The sequence below is a fragment of the Cebidichthys violaceus genome, unplaced genomic scaffold (assembly GCF_023349555.1).
Source record: "Cebidichthys violaceus isolate CVI_PGR_0920_01 unplaced genomic scaffold, fCebVio1.0.p SCAF_2, whole genome shotgun sequence".
Lineage (NCBI taxonomy): Eukaryota > Metazoa > Chordata > Actinopteri > Perciformes > Stichaeidae > Cebidichthys > Cebidichthys violaceus.
The window spans coordinates 1,208,845-1,220,730 of NW_027176372.1; the positions used below are offsets into that span (position 1 = coordinate 1,208,845).

The 11,886-nt window shown below is 45.0% G+C and overlaps 1 protein-coding gene across 1 annotated transcript in view; it reads left to right on the plus strand.

Moving 5' to 3' along the window:
* The window catches only part of LOC137875798 (transcription factor COE3-like), a 45,342-nt gene extending 33,697 nt beyond the window's left edge, over positions 1-11,645 (plus strand). Inside the window, exons 7-11 of the mRNA XM_068715308.1 lie at positions 1,878-1,943; positions 2,897-3,071; positions 6,730-6,909; positions 10,405-10,494; positions 11,585-11,645. Coding sequence (XP_068571409.1) covers positions 1,878-1,943; positions 2,897-3,071; positions 6,730-6,909; positions 10,405-10,494; positions 11,585-11,616 — 543 coding nt within the window. The 3' untranslated portion in view covers positions 11,617-11,645. The remainder of the gene's footprint in view (positions 1-1,877; positions 1,944-2,896; positions 3,072-6,729; positions 6,910-10,404; positions 10,495-11,584) is intronic.
* Positions 11,646-11,886: the final 241 nt, after the last annotated feature.

Below are 11,886 nucleotides of genomic sequence, written 5' to 3' on the forward strand. Positions count from 1 at the left end.
CTTCATCCTCCTCCTCCTCCTCCTCCTCCTCCTCCTCTCTATCAGCTGATCGTCCTCAGAGTGTGTGATGTGTTTTCACCTGAGGCTTCAGTGTGAAGACACACACCTTCTCTCACACTCCTGGGAGTCTGTTTACTTTCTCTTCCTGCTTCCTTTAGGTCTCCTTATGTCCTTTTGTTCCTACGTGTCCTTTCTTTCTCAATTTCTCAATTCCTTTTTCCTTGTCTGTTCTTATTTACTTTCCTTTTGTTCCTTACTTTCCTATCCTTCTTTTCATCCTCTTTCTATCTCCCTTTTTTATTTCCTTTACTTTCTTACTTTCCTTGCCCTCTTCTCCTTCCTTTTTGTTTCCTTCCCATTCTTTCTTGCTCTCCATTTATTTCCTTTTGTTTTTTCCTTTCATAGCTTTCTTTTCCTCTTCTTTTTCTCTTGTTTCCTTCCTTCCTTCACGTTTATCTCTTACCTTTTCTTCCTGTTCTTTTACTTCCCCTTCCTTCTTCCCCTTTTCCTTCATCCTTTCCTTGTTTGTTTCCTTCTCTCTTGCTCTTTCTTTTCTTTTCCTTGTTTCTCTTTCCTTCTGTGTTCTTCCTTCCTTCTTCTTGTCCTTTTGATTTTTCAATTCCCTTTTTCATGTTCCTTTCCTTACTTCCTTTTCCTTTCCCCCTTTTATAGATTTCTTTCCTTTCCTCCCTCTTTCCCCTTATTTTTCTTCCCTCCGTTTACTTCCCCTTTTTCCTTTCCTTCACACCTCTCTTTTCTTTTCCTCTTCCATCCTCCTCCTGTGTGTATATATATATGTGTGTGTGTGTGTGTGTGTGTGTGTGTATTTATCTATTTATCAGCCATGTTATTGTTATTAACAGCCATCGCCGTGGCGCCCCGCTGTGCTGCCGGCGCTCAGATTGGACGCTTCCTCTCCTGTGGGCTGATGGGAAAACAGCCCCGGGGCGTATTTGTGTGTGTGTGTGTGTGTGTGTGGTCGGCAGTGTTAATGGCTTCCTGCTGATTCTTCTTCTCTTGTTTTTCCTGCCCTCCGGGTACAAACACTCATCCGTCCATCTCTCTCTCTCTGCGTCCGTCAGCGGCCATCTTGGATCTGATCGACGGTCTCTCAGGTGTTGAAAACACACGAGTCACCGACTTGAGTTTAAATGAGTGTCAGCTGCTCTGATTGGTCGGTTTCTTGGCTTGGTTTGGAGGTCTCATATCATCTTACATAGTAAATTGATTATATTTATGTTTTGGTTAAATCACAGCCTGTTTATAAGAAGTGGACGTCCTCGTGGTGACGTCTCTTGTTGGTTGGTGGACCGATGTTCTGAAGTCTTGATTCGGCGATTTCGGGCCGTCGCCATCTTGGTTTATTTGCATCCAGTGAACAGGAAGTGACCACATCTGGACTGAGGAGGAGTGACGTAGAGACGCCGTATACGTCTCTGTTAGAGACCTGTCAATCAGTGTGTAGCCCCGCCCCTAAATCATCCCCTGCTTTATGGTCTGTTTGACTCTAAATGGAGCATAATGTACTAAATGAACATCATGCTGTATTGAAGAAGACTGTAAACTAGAGATTGAGACCATAAACTCATGTTTACAATGTTTACTGAGGGAATAAATCAAGAGAGAAGTAGAGTCATTTTAGACTAGACTTCTATACAACCAGAGGAGTCGCCCCCTGGTGGACACTAGAGAGAATGCAGCTTTAACACATGAAGCTCTGACTTCACTCGACAGAACCGGAGGTTACCGCCTGGGTCAAACAAAAAACAAGATGCTTGATATGATTTTGGAAAGTTTTTACAACCATTTTGTGGACCATGTGTAGTTGAACTCTCTCTCTCTCTCTCTCTCTCTCTCTCTCTCTGTCTCTCTCTCAGGAGGTGCTGTTGAAGCGAGCAGCTGACCTGGTGGAGGCTCTTTATGGGATGCCACACAACAACCAGGTGAGTCATTGAAACACTCAGGCGGCGTTGCGTTGGGAGGATTCTGACTTTCTATAGACCTCTTATTAACTGTGACCATCTCCCACAATGCTTCACCACACTGTGGCTGTAGTTATAGAGAGGAACTTACAGTGTCTTTGACTTTAATGTGGTTGTTTACTTCCTCAAATGACTCAGTTCATTCTCTAGAACTCCTGCTGGACTCGTGTCCGTCCGTCCGTCTGTCTGTGCTGCTTTGTACCTGCAGGGTCAACTTATTTAACTCAGATGATTCAGTTCTAAATTAAACTTGTTAAACAGAACCAGGACACGGTGCGTTCACTGACTCGTGGGCACTCGGGAACAACCAGCTACTGATGATCAAACATTCAGACTCTTAATGAGGTCTGGTCAGACTGATGATGTAATTATCAATATTATTATAATTATAATATAGTTATAATAACATTGGTGTTTGATGACATAGTTCATGATTTAAATCAAGTTGTTGTGTTTCAGTCATTTCACTTTTAAAAAGTTTTGCTTCTTTAGTTAAATATTAAAAAAAGAAAAGAAAAGACAATATATATATATATATATATATATATAATTATATGATGAGGTGAGTTTATTAAAACAACATTAACGATATAATAATAGAAAAATATCTTAAAAATACTATTTCTCCACAAAGCCAGAGGATCAAAACACAAACAGTACTTTTAAAACAATATTACATCATGTGTCCTTACCTCTGGTTCATGTACAAAAACATATTAAAAATAAATGATCATTTAAAAATGATAAACACACAAATAAAATATTAACCGAGGAACAGAACATTTAGTTTAGAAATGTAAATACGACTAATTGGACGTTCTATTTTTCTGTAGGTATTGAATAAACAAGAATATAATGAACTACTTAACTAACCTGTGAACTAACCTGTTAACTAACCCCCCCCCCCCCCCCAGGAGATCATCCTGAAGCGGGCGGCCGACCTCACCGAGGCGCTCTACAGCGTCCCTCGCAGTCACAACCAGCTGCCGTCTCTCACCGGCTCCGCCGCTCACTCGGGGATGATGGGCGTGAACTCCTTCAGCAGCCAGCTCGCCGTCAACATCTCCGAGGCCTCGCAGGCCGACCAGGGTGAGGACTCCACTACCCATGATCCTCTGGGGCAGAGGGGGGAGGGTGAAAACATCTCTAGATTTAGTAGAGTTTAGTAGAGTCCAAAAGAGGTCAGGAGAGACCAGTAGAGTCCAGCAGAATCAAGCAGACTTCATTAGACTTTAGGGGAGACCAGTAGAGTCCAGTAGAGTCCAAGTGAGATGGGTAGAAGTTCATTAGACTGTAGTAGACCCCAGTAGAGTCCAGCAGAGAACCCGTAGAGTTCATTAGAGTAAAGCAGACTTTAGTAGAGTCCAATAAAGTTCAGTGGAGTCCAGGAGAGTCCAGCAGAATCAAACTCAATTGGAGTTCAGGACAGACCAGTTTCATGAGTCAGACCGGGGCTTGTTGGTCCTGGTCTCTGCTGGTCCTGGTCTCTGCTGGCCCTGGTCTCTGCTGGTCCTGGTCTCTCTGCCGGTCCTGGTCTCTGCTGGTCCTGGTCTCTACTACTGTGCATTGACGTCTCTGATGAGCAGAAACAAACAAACTGTCTCTGCAGTTTGAAAAGTGTCGATGTCAGCTTCACAAAATTAAAGATGTTTGTCATAGAACACACACACACACACACATACACACACACACACACTCTCTCACACACACATTCACACACACACACACACACACACACACACACACACACACACACACACACACACACTCTCTCACACACACATTCACACACACACACACACACACACACACACACACACACACTCTCTCACACACACACACACACACACACACACACACACACACACACACATGTCCTTACAATAGCATTATTGTTTTCTGCATCAGGGTCATTTTATCTCCCTTACGCTTCACCCACTTTGTCTTCTCCTCCTCCTTCTTCTCCTCCTTCTCTCTCTTTTCTCTCATCTATATTATTTTAAACGTATTAGTCCAGATGTGGCGCTCTGGTTGGGTGTTGTTGGAGTGCTTGGGTCAGAGTGGACGGTGTTTTTACCGGAGCTCTGAGGGAACATCAGGACTCTTGTTAGTAGAAAACCGCTGGTTTGAGTCTGAACATGAAGAAGTTTCCTTCTTCTGCTTCTGTCACGGCCGCTCAAGGAAAACGTGCAGCAAACAGCTTGTGAACACGAGTCGACAGGAAGCAGATAGAGCTGCTTTTACTCCCCCGACACCCCCCCACCACAACCCCCCCCCACCTCCACCAAACCATCGTCTGCTTTCCACATCGGCAGCGAACACCTTACAGGAATCTATGAGGTCATGGGAAAATGAAGCTGCAGCCGCGCTGAAAATTCATAACTCGGTAGTTTATGTGCTCTCCGGTCGGAAACATTACCCCGAGGATGTGACACCCCCCCCCCCCCCCCCCCCCACAACCCCCCCGCTGGTGTGAAGTGTGAAACGACTCTTTGTGCCCCCTCGCAATTATCCTCCGTGATTAAAACATTAATAAAAACAGCGGCTCTCGAGCCCGGATCTTATCAGACGGACGAGGAGAGTAATTTACGGCGCTAATTCGGAGCTCGGCCTGCTCAGTGTGTGTGTGTGTGTGTGTGTGTGTGTGTCCCATGCTTCAGGTCCTCTGGAGTTTGTCTTCATGCTGCTGCTCCTCGCCGTCAGCTGACGAGCAGTTATTAGCTCGTCCTGATGCAAAGCAAACACTAGTGGACTCTGCTGTCACCGTTGACTCGGTGCTGTGAGTCTGTGGCAGAGGATCCTGAACTCCAGGTCTCTCTTTTTCTGGACCGTGAACGTAGCGAGAAGCTTCGGTCTCTGGACGAGAGGCGACCTCCACATTTATTGTGAGGAAAACAAGAACGTTCGGATAAATGTAATAAACACATAAAGAAGCAGTTTGAGTCTCTGAAGACGTTCAGAGGAACAAACCCACCGACGTAATGTGACGTGTGGTTGGATTTTTTCGGCTAACAAACATCAATTATATTTTACGAGAACTCCTACAGGTTTTTGTCTGAAGTGCGGCTTCTGCATCTTGTAATTATGACTCAGTACGTCACAGTTATGACGTCATTAAGTCCATTTTGTATTCATGTAACCCAAAATAAAGTACGTACGTTATCATTTATCCTCAGAGGAAGACCACAAATGACTCTTAAATACACGTTAAAGATGCCATCGCTCTGTGTGCTCATACGGAATATTATAGAAAAACAAGAGATCTAAATCCTACAGAATACATAATTAGAAGATAAAATCCACTAGATTTCATATTTCTTTCTGCACAGATTCGCAGCTCCTCTGCAGGTTGAAACACTGAAACCTTTCTAAATGAAAAACCAGTCTTCGACAAAGAGCGTCTTCGGCGTTGTTGACGGTTTACTCGGTGAAACCGGTCCGTCATCAGAAAGCCCAAACGGCCGACACACATGTTTCCGTTTGAGTGGTCGGTGTGAGGTCGAAGGATGTGATCTCCTGCTTCCCACGCCGCTGTGGACGAGGAGCGGCGAGAAAACACACCAACGCAAAGACCAGCCGCACAGAAACGTTTTACTCTCTTAATTTATTGTTGAAGAACAATCCGGACGTTTAGCGGACTGAGCTCTCGAACGCTCTCCGGGCCGCTCCCTGCGCCGTTTCCTCCGACATGTGTTTCCCATTCGCCGGCTCTCCTCGCTCCCCGGGCAGCGCTCCATCAGCAGCTCCTGCTGGGAATTGCGTTGGCCCGAACCAGGAAGTGTAGAGGGGGGGTGGACGAGGGTGAGTGTGGGGGGGGGTTGGGCTGTAATGTGCTACTTGGCACACTGTTGGCTCTGCTCACTGAGGTTTCGGTGGGAACTCGGGAAGCCTCTTGAGGGGGTCACGGGTCAGGCTGAGTGCTGCGGGGGAACATTGGTATTCAATGCATCTTGGATGAGAGTCAATCAACGGGGGGGGGGGGGTGTTAAGGTAAGTACAGCAGCGAGGTGAGGGATGAAGGGCAGGCTCGGGGGGGGGGGGGGGGGGGGGGGGGAGCTGTCAGTGATGTCACAGCGAGAAGAGGTCAACGCGAGATTGAGAGCAGACACTCATGAGGTCCACTGGGTTCCTTGTCACCGAGAACCAGACCCGGGACCCTGAGCGCTGTGTTAGCTCTGATCACACGGTGCATCATCTTCTTCATCGTCGTCATCATCACCTGAACCGTGAGGTGGGATGCTGATGGTTAGTTTTGGGGTTTGGTTTGGTTCTCGAGGTCTGAAACCGTCTTATGAACTCCGATGATCAGACTTTTGTTTTTTTGGGGGAAAGGAACTGAATTTAGAAACTGGTTTCTCTGGTTGAAACTCCCTCGAGAAGTTGTTGAGGTGTAAAACAATCTTCTCCAGTTTGAGTAAGTTCCCTTAAACTCTTTAAGTATCATTTAAAGTCTTTAAGCTGAAAAAAAGGCTGTTTTTCAGAGTAAAAGTTGCACTTTATTTAATCATATTTGCACCTCCCGTCCCTTATATTCCTCTTTCTATTCTAAGCAAAGTCTACGAAGTAGAAACATCAAGTTAAACACCTTTGGGCTGAGATGAACTCTGATGTCTTCACGATCACGTGACCACAGTCTGGGTGGTTTAAGCCACCTGGCTCAGGAGGCAGCAGCTTTGTAAACCCATGAAGAAGAACAGGTCTCATCATCCTCTCTCTTGACAGTAGCTCGTGTTTTCCCTCCTCGCAGGTTACTCCCGTAACTCGAACAGCGTGTCTCCTCGCGGCTACGTGCCGAGCTCCACGCCTCAGCAGTCCAACTACAACACCATCACGTCCACCATGAACGGATACGGAGCAGGGATGACCAACCTGGGCGTACCTGGATCCCCCAGCTTCCTCAACGGATCCACCAACTCTGCTTACGCAAGTGAGTCCGTTGAAATGTTTCATTTATATATATAGAAAAAAAAATAAAAAACAAACCTCATCCAACTGAGAGAGAGCAGGAAGGAACCGCTTCCACTCGCTGAAATCCTTACAATCCAAAACACACTTCACTGTTTATCATTTCACTGAACAACTTGAGTCTCCGTTAACAACTGAGACATCGTTTGTGAAAGTTACGACTGAAGCACCGAAGGAATTGAAGTGTCAGTTAACGCAGTTGAAGTGTGAGCATTGAAAGGAGTTGAAGTGTCATCTCAAGTGTAGGTGATAAAGTGTCAGTTTAGTGTGAGATCAAAGCAGTCGGTGCGTCGGGTGAAGGGGCACCACAACATTTAGCTGAAGTATTAGAGGATGTGTCAGCAGTAAGAGGAGTCGAAGTGTCAATAAAAGCATGTCAGGGAGTTGAAGTGTCAGTTTAGGTGTTTACGTGTTGGTGTACAAGTTATTGGAGACGTTTCCAGTGAAAGTGGTGAAAACAGTCAAATTGTTTTCTTCTTAACCCCAAAACTGAAGTAAGTTGAAGTGTATTTACTGAAAGCAGTAGAAATGTCAGTTAAAGTTCAACTATAAGTTGTTAGTTATTGATATGTTTTGGTAGATTTGTGCTCGAGGAAGAAAATGTGATGTCATGAAGAAAGGAAAGAACAATAACTCGTCTGAAAGCGATTAAAGCAATTATCTTTGTGAAACCTTCTGATTGTAGAACAAGTAAACATGAACGAGCTCGTAGCAGATGTATTTATTTTGGCGCGTCGAACACTCTTTAGTTTATTTTTACACCGTAAGACGTTCTGCTCGGCACATTTCTTGGTCGCAATTGTTGAAAATTAAAAGGAAAATGTTTATTTATGTGATGTGTTGTGTTAGGATCCGAAGATATTTAATCATCACATTCTTCACGTTCTTGGACGGGATGGAGTCTTAAATCGTGATATCGTTGTATTAATACCTTGAATGTGAGCTGAAGTACTTCTTGTATTTTCACTAGATGCAGAGCAGTTGTTTCTTCCCGTCGAGGCGTCGTTGTTGTTGTGCACAGAATAAAGAAAGTGAATAAAAGTGAAGCGTTTCCCGCTGCAGGAGCCGAGTAGACGCTTCAGTGGTTCTCAGTCGGGCCCCGTTGTTCCTCTGAAACGTTCCCTCTGATTAACGCGCCCGGAGTCGGGAGAGCTGCTGCTTTTGGAAGGATCGCAGGTGTGTTTTTGGGAAGAAAAAACAAAACCCGGTAAAGTCTAAAAACTCGCCCGGCGGTGGGGAAGCGCTCCGTTGTTTTTTGGCTTCCGTATCAAAGCGCCTCAGCGAGGCTCAGCGAGGCTCGTTTAGAAGGTAGCGGTAACTCCGTGCCAGGTGATGTTGTCGTCTCTGGCGACCAAAACAAAAGGTGGGCTCACACATCTCGCCTGGCTGAGCTACAGTTTCCCTCCGCCGAGGGTCTGAATGTGTGTGTGTGTGTGTGTGTGTGTGTGTGTCGACCGAACATTGCCACGCATTGTTCACCTTCCTCCTGACTGTCCCCCGTCCGTCCATCTTCCTCCTCCTCCTCCTCCTCCTCCTCCTCACCTCCCCTCCTCCTCCTCCTCCTCGACTAACCCCACTAACTATCCTTCACCGCATCCCTCATGCATTCACGCTTTGGGCCGAATCCATTAATATCAGCTGGAAAAAAACAGCAAAAACAACAAGAAGGAGCCAACAAAGAGAGGAAATGTGAGGAGGAGGAAGCAGCGATCCAGGACACACTGATAGCTTGTTGGCAGGAGAAGATAAATCACATTTACATCCCCCCCCCACCCCCCCCGTTTCATTTTACAGTTCCATTTTCAAACACTGTCCTTGAATCATTTACAGACTCACTGTGGTCCATTAAACTCTGTGGAAACGTTTTCTGAACTCGTCTTCTTCGCTCTCTGTCAGAGATTGAGACGTTCAGACATCAGGCCTCACGTCCGTGTGTTCAGCAGAGAGCTGAGAGTCAGCGGCGCGGTTAGCCTAGCTTAGCATAAAGACTGGAAGCAGAGGGAAACAGCTAGCCTGCTTTAATCAAAAAAGAAAGGACACCAACCGGCACCTTTTCTGGACATTAGGTCATTTTTATGTTTTAAAGTTCTTCACTTTTGAAACAGCGGACATTCTATTGAGAATTAAAAGTCTGTACGGCAGCTGTTCTGGAGCTTTCGATCGCATTACAATGATCTTCATCAGCCGCTGGATCTGTCCAGTTGTCGTTAAAATTCCAAAACAAGATTAAAAAAAATGTATAATAATCTGACAACTGGAGGAAGATCAAGTTATTTGATTCAAAGCTTCAGATACTAAATGGACCTCCAAGGTGAGATTTTATTATCGAACATTTAATTCACTTTGAATAAAAAATAGAAAACATCAACATTGAATATTTAGAAGCTCTTGTGGAACTTTCGTATTCAAAATCATATTTATTTGATTATCTTTCGATTAACTATTGAAGTTTTTATCTGATTTTGCAAATTCAGTTAAATATATTTATATTAATAAAACAATCACCTCCCATTCAGGTGAGAATAAATTACTGCTGTCCTAAAGTCAAAGCTCAAAATCTATTCATATTTATTGTTTAATTCCCAACAGTTACTAAAAATACCACATTTAAGAAACAGCTTCAGGGGTTTTTGTTTTATATTTCCAAACTGAATGAAGACCATGTGATGAGACTGAAAGCTCCAGGAAAGCTACTCAACAGACTTTAAAGTGAGATTCATTTTGACACTCAAAATTAAATCATTTTCTCTTCATAATGTTTTACAACTCGGTCTGAAAAAAGTTACTAAACAATATATTTTCAGAAACTGTTCAGATTTTATCCCGTGCTTCCAGTCTTTATGCTAAGCTAGGCTAACAGCACCCAGACTCCAGCTCTGTAGGTGAACACACACGAACACGAGGCCTGATATCTGAACACCTCAACATGTCAACACCTTTCATCAGAACCACAAACCAGTTATAGCAACAACAGACACAAATGATGGGTTTAATAGAAAACACGCACACACACTCTCACACACACACACACACACACACACACACACACACACACACACACACACACACACGCTCACACACACACCTGTACAGTTTGTGTGGATGAAGCTGCTGCTGCTCTCAGGTTGGGATCAGGTTGGTTTTTTATTTTTTTAATTAAAATAAGAGTCCTTTAAGTTATGGATCAACTTTGCCAGATGTTGCAGCTGTTTGTGTTTTCGGAGCATGTTTGTTCCTCCAGACCTCTCGGCCCGACCTGAGCCCCCCTCCCACCCCCCAACCCCCAACCCCCACCTCCTGCATGATTCATCTCCATCCGATATCACTGTCTGCCTGCTGGTTTATATACCGTCACCTCCTCCTGCAGGACTCCTCCTCCCCTCCTCACCTCCTCCTCTCTCTTCCTCTGCTCCCATAGGCCCTTATTCATTCTCTCCTGTCCATATGGTTTCTGCAGTCAAACAGAAGAGCGCCTTCGCCCCCGTCGTGCGGCCACAGACCTCCCCGCCCCCCACCTGCACCACCACCAATGGCAGCAACCTCCAGGGTGAGCATCCCACCCCCCCCACCCACAACCCCCCCACTCCCGCCTGTCAGCACCCCCCCACCCTCGCCCCCCCCCGTAATGATAATGACTCTTTATTTGTTACATGTGAAGACACTCGGACGTCAAAGTTGATCCATAACTTTTCTGGTGTTTAGTTCATCTTCTCTGAGTAATGTTTGTCCCTCACAGTCCTGACGCTGATAATTCAACATGTTTCAGGAATGTTCTGCAAAAGAAAAGGAGAACTGTGCAGAAAAATGAATACAAAATACAATTTGGGGAAAACAGACATAAATTAACAGATGGAAAGTTTCAATATTTTGTCCAGAAGCATCAAAGACACATTTATTACACGTTTTGTGTCATGAATTAACTTCTGTTACTTTTATTCATGTTTAACAATTCTTAAGTAAGTCAAATGTTAAATATGTTGAATCTTTGAAGGTCTTTTTGAGAAGTGTGCATGTCGTCATTGTTTCCTTATAGTCGATACAATGCCGGCTCTCTATAAATATTAATATTAATAGCAGACTTTGGAGGACTACTAATACTATCTTTTGGCAATTTTGGAAATTGCTAAAATTGTCCACGCGTTTTAGGAAAATAAACGTTTTAGGCTTCAATAATAACAACAATGTAACTTCATTATCTTCTCTTTAGGGATGCGATCTAGAGACCAGCAGTCATGCTCTCTAGTCACCAGACCCTCAACATTAGCTGTTAGCCGTTAGCTGTTAGCCGTTAGCAGCCGGTGGGCAGCACAGTCCTGCTTGGCTAACGGAGCTAAGAGCTAATGTTAAAAACAGGTTGTGAATACCAGACTTAAACACAGAAAAGCATTTGAATGTTGAATTCTGATGTCAACGTTGGGAATGAAGCTAGCACTGTGTGGCGCAGCGTTAAGTCAATAAACACACTGATACTGAATGCTGTCCCACTTCAATGGACTTGTTTGGATCCCCAGAGAGACGTTCATCGTTTGTTTCTCTGACATTCAGCAGAGAGACGACTTCATTCATTGTGTTCAGCTTCCTGTGTGACTGTTGTGTTTCTGAAATCAAACTGAGTATTTTGTCTGGTCGTCTCTCAGCTATGGCAGGTCTCATCGTCCCCCCAATGTGAGGAGGATCACCAGATACCGTCAGACCACCACCCCCCACGCCCCCCCCCCCCCCCCCCCCCCCCCACCACTGATGGCCCTGCCCACTTGACATGCCACACAAAAATAAAAGAACCTTCCTGTCATCCCATCGACCGACCCACAATCCACCACTGCAGCAGAAGACAAAGTTTGACTCTTCATCGATTAATTTGAACACCAGACGACGTCATCGTGGAGGTGAACTGTGTGTGTGTGTGTGGGGGGGGGGCAGTGTGTGTGTCTGCAGTGTG